This window comes from Nanorana parkeri, unplaced genomic scaffold, assembly GCF_000935625.1.
Source record: "Nanorana parkeri isolate BGI_ZX_2015 unplaced genomic scaffold, ASM93562v1 scaffold513, whole genome shotgun sequence".
Taxonomy (NCBI): domain Eukaryota; kingdom Metazoa; phylum Chordata; class Amphibia; order Anura; family Dicroglossidae; genus Nanorana; species Nanorana parkeri.
The window spans coordinates 359,078-380,051 of NW_017306781.1; the positions used below are offsets into that span (position 1 = coordinate 359,078).

The following is a 20,974-nucleotide window of genomic DNA, read 5'->3' on the forward strand; positions in this document are numbered from 1 at the left end:
AAAACCCTGAGATGACCTGATTACACCTTCCTCTGTAAATATTTAACTGATTTCCTTTCATCTTTATAACCATTCAAGCACAATCATTGTTTATTTTGTTTGTTGTTGTGTCATGTCAAAATGTGTTACTCCGCAATTTTTCATTTGTGTTTGGCATTGTGCTGGAGAACAAATTTTACAGTTCTAATAAAGGGAACAAATATATACTTAAGAACGCCAAGCAAATCAAATCTTAACCTGCGCAGTGGGGCTACTCCTGCACTGCAAGGGTTAAGTGCGCGTTTGTGTCTAGGGAGCTAAAATAAAGACTATACTCACCCGAACCGCAATCCCAGCTGGCTGCTGGACTGGTCCCTTCAGCCTGACTCCTCCTCCGCTCCAGCAGTCTAAGGTCCTTTGAGTCATCACATCCTATAAAGTGTACAGAGTGGGAGGATGCCCAGACACATTCCATTGCTGGAGTGGAGGAGGAGACAGGCTGAAGGGAGCTGTGTAAGAGCCAGCCTTGGCACCACTGCATGTGTTGAGATTTTATTTGCCCGGAGTTCTTTAACCTCTGTGAAAGTATGCATAGAAACCCCAACAATATACTTCTCTCATTTGTTTCCCTTTGGTCTGTTAAATATACTATTGAAAAGGTTTTTTATATCTGTTCGATAAGTGTAAATAAACAATGCCTGTTGATCCTGCCAGAAATACAGATTTGTCCTGTTCGGTCTTCTCTCAAGCAGTCTAATCAGCTCTGCCTAACTCACTTCCTTGAACTACACAGCACCTCCCACTATGTAGTGGAGATGAGGAGAGGGGTGGGTGTTTTGTAGTTCAGCAATAGAAACTGTGCAGGGCTGACACCTTTCTTTGTTATTTCAGTCCACAAAATGCACAGTGTTGTTAGCCAACCACAGGGAATTTGGAGCTGCATTCCTGCCAGAATAAGCAGGGTTTTTTTTCTTGCAGGGTCTTTAAAATGTACAGTATGTCTATTTAAATGCCAATGCTTCAGCAAAGTAAACAAGAACAACCAATCAAAATCCATCTTGTACCATAGGTTACTGCACTTAAATACAAGAATGATTTAATGAATATTGTTGTCAATGTTTTTTTTCATCTCCTTAATACATAGAAGCTTGCAAACATTTCTGAAAGATACAGCAGCCCGCATTCTCTGTATCCTTGTTTAACCTTTCTGCTGCCACCAACACATGACATACTGTATATTGGGGGCAACACACGCATTCCTGGCTTTCTGGTGGAAGCCGCCCGATCACTTCCACACCCACTGGAATGTAAACACATGCGTCAGGTGTGCCAAAGCATGAAAACAATTGCCGCACACGCCACAGTAAAAGCGATGATTGTAGGGCCGTTCATGGTTCACGCTAAATGAATGACCTGGAAAGGCTTTTAAAGCAACACCTATGGACAGTTTTGGGTACCAAAGTTTTTCGCCTTTTCATGGGTGCGTGCAATTTTGAGGCGTGACATGTTTGGCATTTAGTTATTTAACTCAAACGTATCTTTCATATCATACCAAAAATGAGGTGGTATATTTTGTGTGTGGGAACTTAAATTAATTTGAATGCACATATATTATCGTGTGACATAAAAAATGACAATTACTATTATTTTATTCACTAGGGTCTCTGCTTTAAGAAAAGATATATTCTGGAAGGGAGGGAGGGGGGGATAAGAAACTTCCTAACCTAAAATGTGCATTCTACCATGTGTGCAAAAAAATGAAAAGGTTAATAATATTTCTTTTTATTTTGTAGACATCCTTATACCAATCCTCTATAGACAAAGGCATGGAAAGACCTTCAAGGTGAGCATATTACCTGTTTTCATGGGAATTATGTTCAAGCAGTGGGCCGAAGTGGCAAAAAAAGTTTTAGGCAACTTAAAGCCTAAAGTAGATCTAAACACAAATTGGTCTACAGTCAGTTTGTAATAGCACCGGGCATCCTATACAATGTCCTTTTTTCATGAAATACTGTTTCTTTTCAACTTTTTTTTTTTATCCTTCTTTGCAGTTCAGTACTGCCAACCACTTTCACCCTTTTTCATCCACTTCTACATGCACTCGCTCCAGTGTCGGCTGCACATCATTGCTCCGTGCCAACTTCCCAATAGTAACAACAGTAGACCATAGCATGGCCATTTGTAGTCTCAATAAGGTCACAAGTGACAGGATGACAACACAAGAGCAAAATTGTCACACAGTTGTCACCCCATAAAAAGAAATGCCTAAACAAAGACCTCCATGGCAGGATCACAGCAGGTCATATTTAAATAACAAAAAAAGATAAAAAAAACTTTTAAAAATGACACTAAAGCTTTTATGAGATTTTATTGATTGGATGAATGAAGACCTGATTTAACAAACCCAATACTGATATCACCATTTCCACAAAGTTTAGCAACAAGTGAACCCTCCTATACAATTAGTTTAGTTACAGTCAGGGCAAAAAACATTGACACCCCTGCATTTCTGTCAGATAATGCACCACTTTGCGCAGAAAATTGTTGCAATTACAAATGTTTAGGCATTTTTATGTTTATTTCTTTTGTTTGTATTGGTGTGACACAAAAAAGTGGAGAACAAAAAAGCCAAATCTGACGCATTCCACGCAAAACTCCAAAAATGATTTTGAGTGTTCTCCAGAGTTCTTCTTTCAGACGCATTTTTAATGTGTTATTGACACATTTAAGACATGTTAATAAACAATTGCCAAAAGCACTCTCTGTGTTTAATTAATTTTATTTTTAAATAATAGAGGTTTATTCATTTCCAACAAAACAGAGAGCCAGGGAATGACCAAACAATAATACAAAATGCATCATGTGACAAACAAAACCAGATTTATGTCTTATGAACAATTACATAATTTCAATTTTTGTAAACGGAAAGTGATGCAGGTGGACTGGCTGGCACTGGGTACAGAATGGAAGTGGCTACTGGACCTGTGCTATCCTCTCCTCTAACATTTCTCATTGCTGAGATTTTAGGAACCTCCACTGGCTTTATCCCAGCACCTTGTAATCTCTGAAACAAATCCTCCTGTAATGTGCTGGGACTGCAATTTGCCACAACCTCACATGTGTACTGCACTGTCCGCTGACCATTGAAAATCTCTCAGGGGCATTAGCAGGCGGTTGGGAAACTTTTTCAAAATGCAAATCTACGGCTTTGTTTTGCCGCATGTGTGAACAAGGCCTAATACAGGGGTAGACAACCTCGGCACTCCAGCTGTGATGAACCTACAATTCCTGCCATGCCTGTGACTGTCAGAGTCTGTCAATGCCTCATGAGAATTGTAGTCCCACAACAGCTGGAGTGCTAAGGTTGCCTACCCCTGGCCTAGTATATCTATATTTCTAATGCTAAAATTGGTCAGAAAATAAGTAACTTTTGTTTGCAGTAAAATATGCAGAATTTCTATCTATTAGTGAAGAGGCAAACAGAAGCACATGGGATAATTCAGAGGCAGTTGTGAGTTGAATTCATTCTAGGCATAACCCTTACATTGTTGTACAATTAATATAATGAAATAATCTGCACAGCAAGAAGTCTGCGCTAGGAAGCTGCATTGTCACGCTCTGATTGTTCCTCCGCTTCATATTGATTTTTGGGAGTGAGCCTTGGACGCAGGCCAAGCTTCACAATGCATGTAACTAAAGTAGTGAAAGGGAAACCAAACACACAGCAAACATGCGTTCAGCTTACAGATGCTGCCAGAAAAACGCTGCAATGAGACCGCAATTAGAAAGGTAAATGTTGTTATTTCTTGTTTGCTTGAAGCTCTGCAAGTGACTACAGGAAGAGACGGAAGTCTGAGCCCAGTGTAGGCCATCAGAGAGCTCACAGTGACCAGAATGCAAACAGACACAGCCTAAGCCGGACAGGGGTTCAAGGCACAAACACTCTGAGGAAACCATTTATTAACTCTTCACCTCCATCTCCCTCACGATCAAAAGGTATGAAAGATGTTATCCTTCCAGTGTCACATTATACCACAATGGTAACCTGCAATAGTTTTCGGTCAATGTAGAAAAGGAATACAACAGTGCCATCTTGTGGTGCAGTTATACAAACACATTTAAATCAAACACTTTCTTTGAATTTTACATGATTACAATAAAATACACAGCTTATAGTATATGTTTTTATATACAGTAGACTGAATAGATAATGCTGAACTGGAAATGATTTTGTGTTTGTGTGTTATAGCGCTCCTAGCTCTTGTATTGTCACTGAAGATGTTTTAGAGAAAGCATGCATGCCATGTGTTCCCTCATGCAGTAGGATCTAGTAATATTCTTTATCTGGGAAGGAACAAGTGGCAACCTGACTTTTCCTAATACAACTTATGCAACTGCTAGAAGTATTTTAAACAAAAGTGTATCTGCCTATTTCTGATGTTAAGAGAAACATTGCAGGGAATAAAATGTTTCTTTTACAACCAGCATCACCTGAGTGTAGAATGGTTTAGAAGCTTATTGGGTGTCTGTTATACACTAGAGTTGAGCCAGTTTTGATACTTCTTTACTTTTTCTGTTTCACTTTGTTACTAATACTTTAACTTTTGCTGTCCGTCTGTTAATTTCTGGAAATATCTCTTTCTTACCATGCTGCTCTTTGGATTCTGAAGGTGGGGATATTAGCAGAATGTATCCCCCCCTCTTCGCTTACTCTGTTCGCAATGCAAACACCTCAAAATCGCTAGATTACTGTAGTGGCTACACTCACCATTTAGCTGTGCCTGATGACACAAAGCGCTCAATCAGCTTTAAGAATGGCTGGCAAATGACACGGCAGAATGCAGAGGTGTGGAGCAGCACAGAGGAAACAGCATCACCAAAAATAAAGTCTAGGAGTTGTGATGACTTACTGACAGAAGATCACATCACTTTCTCTAATACTCAGATCAAATCTGAAAGCATGGGATCTTTGTTATGTGATGATAAGTCAAAGCAGAATAGTCCCTTAGCTTGGGACAGTACGTTCTCTTCTGAAGGCTGTGCTAACAAATCCAGGGTTCGCCACAGGTCTGCTCATGACACCCCAGGTTTCCTAAAACTATACAAGAAAATGCACCGCATAAACCGCAAAGACTTAATGTCTTCTGAAGTCATTTGCTCTGTTAAATCTCGAATAATGCAGTATGAGCAGGAACAGCAAAAAGGTATATTTGCCAGCTGGAAAACTCTATCAGAAGAAGTGCCAAGAGATATGGTTCCTACCAGAATATCAGAATTTGAACAACTTATCCAGAAATCCAAATCTATGCCAAACCTTGCAGATGAGATGCTGTCTGCAGTGAGCTTAGATATTTCCAACAGTAGTTCATGTCCTAAACGTAGGTTTTCCATTGAATCTTTGCTGGATGAAGACACTCCGAATAGACATATACCTCAGGTACAGCACAACGGAAAGTCAAAGTCTTTGGTTCCTGTTCACATTGAGGTGACAAGTGACCAGATTCCACGGACACATGCTGAATTATCAGACAGTGATCCTGATGCAGTTGTTTCAGACTTAAGTGACTTTATACAGATTGAAGGATCGTCTTTTTGCAGTGAGAGTGATTTTGACCACTATTCCTTTACATCCTCTGAGAGCTTCTATGGGTCTGGCCATCACCATCACCACCACCATCATCATCACCATCACCACAGACACCTTATCAGCTCTTGCAAAGGACGATGCCCAGCTTCATACACACGTTTCACCACCATGTTAAAACACGAGAGGGCTAAGCAGGAGAAAAGTGAATCCTCGGGAAAGCAGGAAACAGATTCAAGCCTTTCCAAAATTGCGTTTCTTGTTAGTCCAGTGCCTTTTCGTAGGAAAAAAACCTCTACACCCAAGAGGCAATCTGAAAAGGGCCGATGTAAAGCGTCTGTGTTTGAAGCTCTGGACTCTGCACTTCAGGATATCTGTGACCAAATAAAAGCAGAGAAAAGACGTGGGAGCTTGCCTGATAATAGTATTCTCCACCGACTTATTAGTGAGCTTCTTCCAGATGTTCCAGAAAGAAATTCTTCTTTAAAAACATTCCCATTTAGTACTCCAAATCCATCATACTGCCAACTGCCTCAAGATGGTGCTATTCATTGCCCACCTTACCAGAATGATTGTGAAAGATTGCCCATCAGTGCCTCTTACCAGGATGTGGATGCAACCAACAACAACAACTCTCCAGATAGCCCATACTGTTTTCAAGGTGCCTCAGTAATATTACCTTCATTTATATATATTCATCGTGAGCCATCTCATAATGTCTGAAAATGTGGAAATTTGCAAAGTAGAACTTCCACAGCCATTCCATTTTGCGAAGTAAAGATGAAGTAGGAAGATGCAGTCTGAGCATGTTTTTGGCATTTTACGCCAGACTGAGCTTCATTAGTTCCACAATGTTTACAGTTTCTTATTTGTTGCTCAGTAATTGTGCTAGTGTACCTTTTTTTTTTTTTACTGCTTTCCTCTTCATCTCTGCTCCAAAACAAGCTTCACTGGCCGCAACTCATTTTATCCAGTTCTATACAACATATTTACATTGATGTTTTGCAGGACAGTAGCAGAACTGAGCACTATATGAAATCATTTCAACGTATCTGAGTTTAAATTAAGCTGTAAAGTGAATCTGGTGCTCTGGATAAACTTCTTGTTTATAAATTATTTTTAAATGCAACATAAAGTGCAAAAGGCAATACGTAAGAAGTATAACCTTACGCAGCAACAAAAATATTCTTTTTCATATTTTGATTCAGTTATTATGTGGGACTTAGTCTCAATATCATGGGTTTGATTTACAGCTAGGCCAAAGAGTACATACTAAATACAGTAGTGTGTTCTCCAAGGCAGTAAAGATTAGGTAACATCAAAAGAGATATCGATTTACCTTAGAATGAACAGATAAAATATAGTATGTATGGCAGCTCAACACAATGTTCTTTAATGATGTTATATCCCTTAAAAGCACTCATTGTATTGCATGCAGTCATTTCATGCATGTGAGTAAAGCATGGCTCCTCTGTAGTGTGTACAATGTCTAACTTCTCATCTTTGCAGCTTTGCTTGGCATAAATACCACCTTTAAATACATGTGAATCAACTTTTACAAATTAACATTTTGTCACCCTGTGCTTGTCACCGGATGCTTCTCTTCCAGGGAAGTCTGCAATTAAGTCATTCCTTAGGAATGTATTGAATGTCTCTGCAGCAAGGGTAGGATCAGCATACCTATTTTGTATCGGAAGGGTCTGCCGTTATGTCACTTGCTTAAAATAGATCATTAGCTAGGGAGACATCTGTAGTATAGTACAAGACGAACTCATTATTTTAAAAAGTTACACTACCATCAAATTAAGCCTAATGCAAAAAAAAATCTAAGTTAATTTTCATGAATTTGTTGTTTTCTAGCAGACCAAGAATCTCCCCGGAATTATTCCTCAGCTTTCACTGATGTGAGCAGGAGTTCAGCAAGGAGGGGAGCGCAGGAAAAGGAGGTAACACACTAGCTATACTTGGATGTGGAAACCACCACAGAGTTCTGACAATTATTGAGCTATAAGAAAGATAGACTCAAAATAGTTATATTGACCAGTCCATCTATGTTACCAGCCAGCTATGTCAGGTTGCTGCACTTCACTTTGCTCAAGCACAGGTATAATGTTATCACACCATGAGAACAACATGGCAAACAGACTTCAGACCATGATGACATTTTAAATGAGAAATTCACTATGGAAATATGGATTCTCTGGGCTAACCTGCACGCGGAGAGCCACAAACATTCTCTGCTTCCAGCTTAACCAGACATCAGTAAAAACAGAACCCCTATCTCTGCACAGGCCTGTTTTAAATGCAGCACAGCTTTAAACTGCATCCATGACTTGCTTCTCCCTCATGTGGTGACACACATCGGGACCTGCTGCCACTCCACAATCCCTAAGTGTCTACTTACACCTTACTGAGGAAATGAGCCACAAAACGCATAGATGGTGTCTTCCAACCAATTTTTAGGTCCTCTCTGAGCTACAATCCTCGTTTGTTTGGTGGCTCATCTCCTTCTTGTTTCCCCCTTGTTCTTAGCAAAACAAAAGCACAGGGCAAGAGTATCAGACTATGAATTGGCTGTGGGCCATTGCCTAAACCTGCTGAAATGTTACTGTGTCAGCATCATTCAACTAATGTGAAGCAATGTAATGAAGTAATGTTAGCAAATATTTGAGACATTTCGGTGTGGGACATTCTGTACTTGAGAAGAGACTATGCTGAAAAGTCTACATATATTAAAGTCTACTGTGACTTTCTATATCTGTGCAGATTCATAAGCAAGTGAATTGACAAGACAAATAAAGGTCACATTCTCTGAGATTACATCCTAGCCTTGGTGTACTGATGTACTGGGAATGTTTTAATGCTTCATATGACCATCGGTTGGAGTATCTGCACAAATACTCTGCTTAGTTACAGGGTTATTCACAAAAGGGTGAAGAGTTAGGAGAAGGCAGGAGAAGTCAACAATCTAGGACAACATCGCTGAACTGGAAAGTGAGATGAATTGGACAATTATTCCAAATCAGTTATGTTGTCTTAGATTGTTCACTTCTCTTGCCTTCTCCAAACGCCTCACCCTTTTGTGAATAACCATGTTAGTCTATAAAACAAAATCAAAAAGCTACATCTTGCCACATTTTTACTGGTTATCTTTTCTTATAGAACATGTATAAATGTATGTTCTTTGTAAAATGAACATAAATTCATAGGATTTATACATATAGAACTGAAACTTGCTATTCAAACCATCAGCCTGTACTAACCTTTTTGTCACTTTTTTTTTGTGCAGGCTGCAAGAGCTGTGTATGATTTCAAGGCTCAGACAGCAAAGTAAGTGCTGTGCTTCTGTATAGATTACACCAGTTGGTATGGTCCACAGCTATATACCACAGCTTAATATCTGTTCTGTTCTATTATCCTTACCTTATATTCAACCAGATGTATACTACAACTCTCTATATTCTACTATATGTTCACATGCTCAAATAGAACCTGCGGCAAATGTTCCAAAAAATAAATATTGCCTTATTGCTAAAGCTTACCAGTCCTTAGATGTGGTGGCTGGAGTAGTTTGGATATTTCAGGCTAAGAACTTTTTAGCAAGCACAGAAAATGCCTGTTGATCTGGCCAGAAATGCAGCGTCCTCATCACTTCCCGGGGTATAAACGGCAAGCAAAACCATTTTATCATTCTCGTGTCATTACTCCCTATGCAATGCATATGAACAGATACAGACTTGTTCAAAGTCCAGCATTGGTGGCCACCATGGCTCCTTGCATAGATACAATGGAGGAGTAGCCACTTAGAAGTGTGTTATTTGCAGGATTACCAGGAGACAATAAAGTGGAAAATACAAAAAAGAAAATATAGGCACCCTATCTAAGGACTGGTATGCCGCAGTATATTAAATATTTGGTTTTGGGTAGGGATGTCCAGATATCAGATACCAGTTCAGATACCAGTGCCGATACTTGGCATTTTCACGAGAACTACCAGGGTTGCAGCTGGGACCTGGCTCTGGCGCTGCACCACTGTCCTGAAATCATTAGTCTGTATTGTTTTTAAAAAAACTGTCACATGACAATAAACAAAAATGTATTAGTACTTGTATCTGTGAGTACTTGGACAAGTATCAGTACTTGTACTTGGAAAAATGGTATCGGTGCATCCCTAATATATATTTATTAAAAAAAAAATAATGCATTAAAATAGGGATGTACAAATCCCACAAGCTCCGTATGCTCCTTAAACATGACAGCTGCCTCCTAACTTTTGAATTTTTCTCCAGTCTAGTCCTTGAGCTGGAAAAATATCTGTACTTGTACTTGGTATCTGACCATCCCTGGTTTTGGGTTTAGATACACTTTAAGGAAACTGAACCATTGGTTTTGAACAAACGAAGTCATAACTACAACTTTGCATACTTGTTCTAATTCAGTTAATCAAAGTACTGACATTGAATTATCATAACAGCCAGGTACCTTGCATTTTGAGAAGAAAAGGTTAGCAGTAGCAGCTTCCGCACTCCTTAATAAAATGTCACAAACTTACTGATGTGTTTTTGGTATTTATTTTTGTTTTTATTACTGAAAAAAGTTTTTTTAGCAAAACAATTTAACAGTATTGGAAGAAGCATAATGTACACATGTCCTCAATAAAGGCTGTGACACACTTGCACGCGAAGCAGCGTCATGTTTTTGTCACTCCGGTACGTCAGCTTGCGAGAGCTCACAAAGTTGAGCGTGCTGAGACGAAAAATTTCATCTTCAGCCAATCGGCTTGTGCGTATAAACCCGCACGTCACAATGCGAAGTCCATTCGGTTGTTACGCACAAGCCGATTGGCTGAAGATGCCGTCATTCATCTGGCCGCACTCTGCACACACACTGCATGCGAGCCTCCATGCCTGACAGCTTTGCTTTGCTCTGCACAGCTTCGCATGCAGTGTGTCACGGTCTCTATACTGTACATATTGTCACAAACAAGAGTCATAAAGGTCACATCAAACTAATACAAAATATTGTGCCAAAGAGTGAGTATCAAAGCTGTTTGCCATGTTGCCTTTGTCTGTTTCATGTAGCCATGAAGATAGACTGGAAAGCACAACTCCATACATGACACCAAAACCAGGATTTATTAACTGCAACAGCAATTCACTATATCAGTTCCAAGTATACAGTTGTTGTAGCTTTAATGTACAGTGTAACACAGAGATTGTGAATATTACTCAGCATAATGTATGTGAATACAATGTGATGGAAGTCTCTGCTTTACAGAGAGCTGTCTTTTAAGAAAGGAGACACTGTGTACATCCTCAGGAAAATAGACAAGAATTGGTATGAAGGGGAGCATCATGGACGAGTTGGAATATTTCCAATTTCCTATATTGAGGTTAGTAGATCTTTCAATGTATTTTAGCTATCATATCAAATAAGGTCTATAAAATATTTGGTTTGGAACCCTTTTAAAAATTAAAGATCTCCGCCATTTAGCACCTAAAATCAGCAAGTCTCATATTAGTATTCGCAAGAGTGTGCAACCAATTAAGTTTTGGCTGTCATTAAAAAAAAAAGAGGATAAATAAATTCAATGACGTACATGATTGGTTGCTATGGTCAATACACACATGCAACACAGATCATGTTAACAATTGTAATCACTGAGCAATTCAGAGACCAATGCTATCTTGGATGTCTACTAAAGTTTAGGGGGCCTATTCACACCAGAATGTTGCGCAAGGTGCATTTAGTGCAGGCTATTGCACAATGCACCTGCTTGCGATAGCATTTGCTAGGTGCGCTGTGTTGCCATTCATTTGAATGGCACCCCAATGCACCTCCCATGCCAGCACTACTTTCTTTCACCGTAGCACAAGGTATTGCAGTACCGAGAGATGCACTGTGCTGCGGGAGGTGCATTGGGGTGCCATTTGAATTAGGGATGCACCGATACAGGTATTTCGGTATCGAGTACGAGTACCGATATTTTTTTCCAGTACTCGCCGATACCGAGTGCCGGAAGTCCTATCCAGGAAGCCAGGCGGTGTGTAATGACTCGCCACCTGGCTTCCTGATTAGCCGGGAAGCCAGGCAGCGTGTAAAGACTCGAGCATGTAAAGCATGGAGCCGGCTTCCGGGCCAATCAGGAAGCTGGGCGCTGCATCATTACACAGCGCCCGGCTTCCCGGTTAGCAGGGAAGCCGTCCCCATGCTTCTCATCACTAGGTGACGAGAAAGCATGGAGCCGGCTTTCTGGCCAAACAGGAAGCCGGGAGCTGTGTATTACACTGTGCCTGGCTTCCTGATTGGCCAGCTTCCAACCAACCAGGGAGCCATGCAGCGCGTCATTACACGCTGCCCGGCTCCATGCTCTCTCATCACAAGTGACAAGAGAGCATGGGGGCGGCTTCCCGGCCAATCAAGCTGCCCGGCTTCCTGATATCGGAAGTATCTGCCTTGGCATTGGAGCATTTGGGCGAGTATGAGAACTAGTACGAGAACTAGCCCAAATACTCGGCATCAGCACCAATATCGATACTAGTATTGGTGCATCCCTAATTTGAATGAACAGCAACACCACGCACCTAGAGCACGGTACCGCATGCTAGGTGGTTTGTGCGATAAAATGCATTAAATGCACAATAACATGCTTATAGCACAGTGCTTTGGTATGAATGGGCCCTTACTCTTATGATCTACTTGTCAGAATACAGATCAGGGGTACAGATAGAGCTAGGCATGGCACCTTCTTTGTCTGATTGCTAGGGTGTGAAAAAGTAATTTTTCTAAAAGCTCTAATAACTTTTTCCTTATCTATTTATTAATAAAAGAAAATAAGTCCAACCGAGAAAGCACAACCAGTGAGACCTCCACCACCAGCACAAATACGAGAGATTGGAGAAGCGATTGCCAAATATAATTTCACTGCTGACACAAATGTGGAGCTAACACTGAAAAAGGTAATTGTCTCTTGGATGTGAATAAATGGACATGTAAAAATGGCAAGATTAGAAAATACTGTGATGGTGACTCCCAGTGGTGGGCAAAGACTGGTCATTTCACTGCAGTGGTCACCCAGCATCTCCAATGGGTTGGATATGATTTTGTTTTAGATTTTCCTGATCAAGTGTGTTAGCACTAATATGCAGTAATGTGTACACTGCGGCCTTGTACTAGGTAAGGACTTTGTTTCTCTCAAAAATATGTGGGGGAATGCTGATTTTGCTTTGTGCACTGGAGGGCTGCCCTGTAGAGGGAGGGTACTGGAAGATTACCAGTTAAAGCTGAACTCCAGCTTTACCTTCATTCTTGCACAGTTGTACAGGCTCCTCTCCTGTACTGAAATTGCTCACTCTGATTTCACGGCACACTGTGATCATCTCTAATTGTGCATTAGAAGCTGCAGCAAGTCAGATAGACCTCACCTAATTTTCTGGCTGGAGGACATCTAGCATCATCTAGCGTTTCCTCCCCACCTTTACTGTCCCTAGTTTGCCCCTCTCATTCATTGGATTTCAGTACTTTCAATCAATGTTACCTATTGTGCTCTGCATGCAAATGCTACCTGCCTAGGAGCGCCCACTCCTCCAGACTGACATCCACCCATCAAGGCATTTTAATTTTTGCATAACTCCTCCCAAGAGCCAGCCCACTGCTTGCATCTGGGCTGGTGGCTCTTGAGAGGTGTACTGAAGGAGGGTGCTGTGATGTTTTTAGGAAGTTATGCAAAGCACCATTCGGTTTTGTCTCACCAGCCATGATCTGCCTGCATTGCATATAGAAGCAAAGATAACACTACTAAAATAGGGGCTGTAACTAAAACAAGCTTTTATTAAAAATGTTCACTGGCATGTTGATGAGGGGAGAATGAAGGAACCAGGGAAGGCAAAATATAAGCAGATGAACCTTCAGCTTTAAGCAACATCAGCGTACACTGTTTGGTTTAAGAGTTATCTCACTATGTATAGCTGTATGCATTATACTTTAGGTCTCTGTTGGTGGTGTAGTCGTGAGAAAAATGATAAATAATGCTATCCATTGTAGATAAGAATTCATTTGTCCTCTATTTCCAGGGTGACAGAGTGATGATTCTGAAAAAGGTGGATCAGAACTGGTATGAGGGTAAAATTCCAGGCACAAATAGGCAGGGCATCTTCCCGGTTTCCTATGTGGAGATTGTTAAGAAGAGTTCTTCTAAAAGCCCTGGTGAATCACCTGATCGACATTCCACTGACAGGTTACACAACTCTGCCACAACTACGGTAAGAAACCCTTTTCCTTACAAACATCAGCCCCTAAAACTGTCATACCGAGTATGAGTAGGAAACATGACAGATGATTTTTATGCATCAAGGAAGAGAGATGTTACATGTGTGTTCAAATGCTGTCAGGGAAGAAAATGGATAATATTGTAGTGATGTGTTCTGTGAATCGGAGTTTGGTTTGAGAGAGTAGATGAGACAGATGTCAGCAGAGAATATCAGCACAGTTACACATATAGGAAGAAACTTCAATGGATGGTTATCTCATGGGGCTGCTTATGTACCTCAGTCCTTTATAGAGTCAGAAAATGTTATGTGTAAAACACAAATTAAATTAAGATGAGAAATAGATAATCCGTGCTTCTGGAAAGGAGACTAAAGTGGAAATGTATAATAAATTAAGACCTAAAGCAGCTCTAAAAAGAGGATAGAAGAATCCTATCAACAGTCGAGAAAAATATATATCAAAGCGCTAAAGGTGTAACTAATATGAAACTTAGTATAACCAAGTGATATAGTGAAATTTTAGGTTTTGTAATATGTGATATGTCTTACATAGAATCATAAAAGAAATATATATAAAATAAATTTATTTTATATATATTTCTTTTATGATTCTATTTAAGACATATCACTTGTTTTAGGGCTAGACCGCCTAAACCTAAAATTTCACTATATCACTTGGTTATACTAAGTTTCATATTAGTTACACCTTTAGCGCTTTGATATATATTTTTCTCGACAAATTAAATTAAGCCTAGAAAAGAAATAAACAAAACTGTACAATGTTTAGTTGATCATAAGGTGTGCTGCTGTAAGTATATTTATTAACCTGTAACGTGATCATGCGCTTGATCTTCTCAAGGCCCCTCCAGGCTAACAGCACAAGCAGGGAAAGTGTTAATGATCACCGCTTAATAACAATTGTTTTAGTTATCAGTGGAGTGAAGACAGGTTATAGCCTATCAAGGAAAGCAGTAACAATCAGCTGTATTGGCTGGGGGAATTTGCCCTGATCTAAAGGTATCTATTAGACATTATGATCTCATCAAGTTGATTGCCTATGGTCTTCCATTTATGGTAACCTTCACATTAAAGGAGAACTATGAGGTGAGTGAAAATCACTCATCCTCATAGTTTGAGCCGACGTGTGACAATGAAACTGTCACACGTCGGCTCAATAGATTGGGAAGTGAGCAAAAGCATACCGTTGCTCGCTCACTTCTCGATCATTTCCCTGCAGAGAGCCGTGACTGTCAGTCACCGCTCCCCGCAGGGATTCCCCGCTCCGGCCCTCCAGCGATGACCGGGTCACCAGAGGACACTAGCATATGTCCTTCTGTGACCCTTAAGAGAACTATGGGGAAAAACACTTACCCCATAGTTCTCCTTTAAGAACTCATTCACTTCACTTGAGCTGCATTGATCAATGCAGGCTCAATGCCAGGTCACATATATAACAATTGTTGTATTTTTGCCGCCCTGGTTGCACTATAGCACTCTTGTGAGGTGGGTTGCACAAAAATGCAGACATGCTGTGCTTTTTCCTCCTGTAACCCCCGGTCACCGCAGCTCAGCTGCAGTGCATAGAATTATGGTAATGTCATTTTGTAACATTTCAATAAAGTTTTGAAAAGAAAAAATGGGTTAACAGTGCCTTGCTTTGCAACAATGCCTGGTACCATTCCTCTCCGCTACACTAGACTAGACTAGACTATTTTAAAACATGGGCTGGTGTGAACAAGCCCATATAGTAATATCTAACTTAGTAGCACAACTTTCATTTGCTCTATCATGGAAGTTCTGGGTTAATTCAATTATCTGTGTGCTCCTTTATGCCTAGCGTGTTAAGAAGTAATGAAATGGAATAAAGATTTTAGTTCTGTTTTGCTGTACACACAGTTCACCTTAGCCTAGCAAGCTGTGAACATAGTAGGGCAGTATGTAAAAGTATGTGGTGTCATGTGTAATACTCGCCTGTTAAGACTAAAAAAACTATGATGCTATTCGGTGGAGCTTGGATGTCAGAATTCTAAAAATATAGGCTGTGTGAAATCATCTCTCTAGGTCATGGTACATTAGAAGGTAAATGGTTAAAACTCTACCTGCACCACAATCTCTGCTGCCTGATTTGGCCTATGCTCTATAGGACAACTTAGTAAATGGTTGCTATGAAATTGTAGCCTTATATGAAATGTTTTACTATATGGATATGTGTAACACTGCCAAACTAACAGAGCAGCCTGGGGAAGAATCTGTTTTTTTTTTACCTCTTTTATGGATAAATCTATTTTAAAACTAGTATTATGGTGATTATCTTTGAATTATAATTGTATTGCTATAACGTTTTACTGATAGCTCTCTTATGTAATAATTACTTGATAGATGGGACAGTATGGTGTCCTGAATTCCAAGGTTTTGGCTGAATACACCTACAGCCGGAATATCCCTTCCTTTTACTACTGCAAACTGTCTTGAATTGGACCTTTACCCCCTTTCACTAAAAATCACATCAGTGTGCAGCTCTGCATGCTGATATGAAATCATCTAAATTAATTAAACAAACATAGTGTGCTTATACTTACAATGATTGTTTTTCCACTTCCTGGTCCCCTTAGGCATTAGTGATGTAGCCCATGCCCAATAGATGCATCCTGGGAAGGTTACAGATGGCAAATCTCATCTGTAAACTGCAAAATATTGAGATTTCAGGGCAAGGCATTTTTTCCCTTCAGATGATGTGCATGGTCACATGTCCTAGTCACATGTGCCAGATTTCCTGGAAGTAAAGGGAGATGGATTAGTCTGGCCACTATGAGAAGAATGGGAAGGAAAAGAAATAAAAGGTATGCAAAGAATAAAAAGCCTGCAATTATCTATAAGTATCTGTTTGTAGCTTGCCATTGCTAAACATTTCTGAAGGAGCATTTGTTGTCATTTTTAAGATAAGTTAGTAATATTCTAAAATATGATGTTGCTACCTATATCTGCAGATTTCTTCCTAAGGAATCCATAAGAAAAACTCAGGGCACTCTGTTATGCACATACCAATTATGAGGTTAGACCTTCCTCCTAGCCCTTCATGTCTCCCTATCGGTACAGACTAAAGTGCTGACTTCTAGCAAAAGTGAATATTTAAATAATAACTGACCATAGAATTCGAGGCCCCCTCAGTGCTCTGAAATAAATCTGCAGATACGTGTTGCCACCCGTAGGTGCCAGCATTTAATTTATATTAGTGCACTAGTCTGTTTACAGTAACAACAGGTTCATGTTCACGGGTATCTTGAAAGCTTTAAAGAACAATGTAGAGGTAAACTAATCCCTATTAAAAGCTAAAATAGACATTAACAAAGCTCTGATTGTGCTATATATAAAAATAAGATATAAAATATCACCTTGTATAAACATGCTTTAGCCCTTCAACTGCTGGCTGTGGGTATTCAGTGGCTTCCACTTATGAAAGTATCTGAAAGAAGTGTCAGATGGTCTATGCTGCCTTTTAGCAGCCATTTATGTTTCATTCCCCCAGAGTGTAAGAAATAGTCTGCTTGGTTGTTTTTAGACCAGACAGTCTTTTCTTCTTCACTTTCAATTTTTTTAAAATTATATTTTCATATCTAGCTTTCAGTGACAAGTTAATTGGGGGAGATTTGTAGCTGAAAATAGGTTAATATCTGTGGTGTACATATTCAATTTACTGAAGCTTGTATTATTTATAACATTGAGGGGATTTGATATATTTTGAAGTCAAATATTTAATAAAAAATTGCAAACTATTGTTCTATTAGCTTGCCCTGAGCTTATAAATGACCCCTACTTGTTATACTGACATGGGTTGTTTTAGATGTATACCAGCTAAGCTGGTGTTTGAAGTCATGAAGAAAAGCAGCACAGAACTCTGATGGTATTTGATACAATCTTCAGAGTAAAGATACACACACTGACCTGACTTTTCCCAGGACTGCAGTTTAATGTGTGTAGAAAAAGCCCACAGCTCAATCATGAAACTCATACTACTACTTTGAATAGGATGACTCAGGCATCTCTCAACATTTGACATTTAGAGCGCTGTCCATCAGCTGATAAAGTTACCCTTTTCAAATAGCTCTCTAGCTCCTTTGGTTTCATGTACTAATAGTTTCTGGCATGTGCACCTGCACAATTATTTACTTTGTCATCTTTTTTATCTACTAGATTCTTTTTTCTGTTAACATTTTGTGTTACACTCCTTTTTTTTTCTTAACCTTATGTTTTTATTTCTAAAGTTGGCATCCAATAAAAGACTCCGTACTCCACCCCTTACTCTCAGGCCAACCTCTTGTACAGACTCTAGTAAGGGGAACTTAGAATCTGCGACCAGTGAATGGTTATCACTGACTGTCGGCTGTTCACCTTCAATCACACCTGTCCCAACTCCACCACCTTTTCCTGATCACTTTTTAGCACAAGTAGAGAACCCCCATGCCTTGCCATTAACAGTTGTACAACCTGAACTGTGTTCCTCAGATGATGTCACTTCCCGTATTAAGGATGGTCATTTTGTTCCTATTACACCTCCAAAGACCTCCTCAGGTCATCATCTTACTATACCCTCACCATTTCCTGATACAACACTTTCCTCTCCTGTAATTCAGCAGCTTACAGTCCCTTCCATCCCTGGAACTAATACCGATAGCATTCTGAATGAAAAGCAGTTCAAATGCCTGGACCAGACAGACTCAAAGGGACCAATAAGTGCCAAAGATGCCACAGAGGTTTTTTCTGACCACGGAAGTTCATCAGAGACTCCTGGGATCGACCTTGTTGTTTCAGAATGTACAACTGGGTCATCATCTCCAAGAAACCTAGCATCACTTGATGAACAGGAAGAAGAGATCTGTCAAGAGCTGGTGACCATCATCCAAGGAGGTCAGCTGAAAAGCCAAGATTCAGGGTTTTATATGTGTGAGCCTCAAACAGAGCAGCATCCAAGACTCTACATAGAGGAAGATGTGGCAAGTGAAAATGTAAAACCTTCAGTAGAAAGCATAGCACAGCCTATTATAAGTCATGAAGAGTACTCACCCAGTATAAATCCTGAGGTATTTCAGTACTTAACATCAAGCTATTCCATGTTGTCTTGTGTGTTCGTACAAAGCAGTGTTTTGTTTAAATATTTTCATGGCTAAAAAGAATGCTAGCACACAAACTTTTAATTATGACCTCCATCAAAAACTATAATTTGGCTTCAGCTGAAGAGTTATAGGTCATGCTGAATGTAAAATCATACGTGACACAGTCCAGCCAATGTGAACATCTAACTCAATGAGGATTCTCTTCAGTTCTAATACTTGCTACCCTCAGTAATCCAACATATGCTCATTGCCTGCCTAATTGACTTCATTGAAGAATTATCCAGCATTCAATCATAGGGGAAGCAAAGTGAGAAGAAAATCATATGAACATTATAATTGGATGTTCACATGCTGTAGAAACATGTATGCTTTTACATTGATCTTAAAATAGTTTTGGCTAGAGGCCTTCTGATCACTATCAAAAATGGATGTTAGGGAAACAGCAAATATTACATACAAATCGTGAATACTGCCATTCCATTCAAGACCAGACTATGAGCCCAGCAGCTACTTGTGGTGGATTAGTACTGATCGTTTGGGAATTTTTCATCCTTTAATTTTAAGATCTACTTAGTCTGGTAAATCTGGCCTGTCATAATACTTGGTTAAATGTGCCCAAGCCCAGATAAGCATATTATACCATGCATACATGTAATATTGGATACAGAAATTATTCAGGATAAACTGCTTACTGAAAAGCAAAGCAATTCCAAATTAGCAAGAGATACATTTTAGCACATTTGGTATTTGGTTTGATGTGCCATTTTTTCTAAACTAAGAACTCCGCCATTTCTTCTGAAACACAAAGATATCCTGCACCCTTTCCCCAGCTTCCTTCCAGTCATCCTGCTGCCTTTGCGTCTTCACCTTCACTTTCTCAGTCTTCTGCATCCCACTTCTCTCCTTTAACCAAATCCACATTCAGGCAAGATTCACCATCTCAGCGGTTTAAGGTAACAAAATCCTGCATGCAGTTATGACTTTAAAAATTGAAAGTGGTTTAAAACATCTAATCTCTGTAATATATAGTGGCCAAACTAACTAAAATATAACACACAAATTAACTCTTTTTATTTGCTTAACTGCATGACATAAAGTGTAATATTGTGCCACTGAGTGTGTGAGGAAATATAGTTGTATCTTGCAATATTTAAGCTAACCAAAAGATTCCAAATAGGATGTCAACTGAAAAAATGATATGAGGCTCACTTTATAAATCATGAGCTTATGGTTCATCAGCTGAAATTTTATAAGCACAATGAAATGAACCTGTAAATGTATTTTGCAGGTTTACGATGCAGAGATTAAATATTTTTTCATCTTACTCAAATGTGGCAAAATGGAGAAAACTGAAAAAATTACAAATAGTAGTCTTGACCGTTACAAGTCATCCCCTCCCAACAACCACCACAAGGCTAAAACCTGCAAACATTATATGCCACACTAAAACTTATATGCCCTATACTATGCTGAGAAATTCGACATTAGGCCAGCCCAGGCCTTATAGAGAATTACTCTCCCCCTGTCACAATAATTGGGAATGCAGTGCTTTCCAGAAGATGCTGCATACAATACAGTGTCTACATTTCTGATTTTGCAGTATACACAATTAAAAGTAAGCTCACTTTCAGTGATAGCAATTGTCCTAGATACAAAATCTGTCCTTTCACTATGTAGGTGGCCAGCACTTCAAAAAGGCTCAGAAATTAGTCTGAAAAACCGGATATATTTCTATTAACATGTATTTATTCTGTAAGTATTTGTAAATCTGCTTTCTTGAACTCCCAATAATATCACCAGATGGACAGTGTTGGTGTTCACGTTACACAGGCTAAACTGTCAAGTGTTACGGTTGTGCCTTGCCTGGTACAGCATTACTTTCAGCTGTTGCTGGATTCTTACGAGTAACTACAAATAAACCAGTCATCACACTTTAATATGTTGACAGCTGTTTTCTTTTTAGTTCACGTTTAATCTTAAAAAAGGGACCACACACTTTTTCAAGCGCAGACTAATTAAACATCACAAATAGT

The 20,974-nt window shown here is 39.5% G+C and overlaps 1 protein-coding gene across 1 annotated transcript in view; it reads left to right on the top strand.

Annotated features, from left to right (window-relative positions):
- The window catches only part of SORBS2 (sorbin and SH3 domain containing 2), a 153,780-nt gene that overhangs the window by 115,704 nt on the left and 17,102 nt on the right, over positions 1 to 20,974 (top strand). Inside the window, exons 12-20 of the mRNA XM_018561296.1 lie at positions 1,773 to 1,822; positions 3,800 to 3,975; positions 4,650 to 6,224; positions 7,427 to 7,509; positions 8,853 to 8,893; positions 10,841 to 10,955; positions 12,394 to 12,522; positions 13,636 to 13,768; positions 15,178 to 15,207. Coding sequence (XP_018416798.1) covers positions 1,773 to 1,822; positions 3,800 to 3,975; positions 4,650 to 6,224; positions 7,427 to 7,509; positions 8,853 to 8,893; positions 10,841 to 10,955; positions 12,394 to 12,522; positions 13,636 to 13,768; positions 15,178 to 15,207 — 2,332 coding nt within the window. The remainder of the gene's footprint in view (positions 1 to 1,772; positions 1,823 to 3,799; positions 3,976 to 4,649; positions 6,225 to 7,426; positions 7,510 to 8,852; positions 8,894 to 10,840; positions 10,956 to 12,393; positions 12,523 to 13,635; positions 13,769 to 15,177; positions 15,208 to 20,974) is intronic.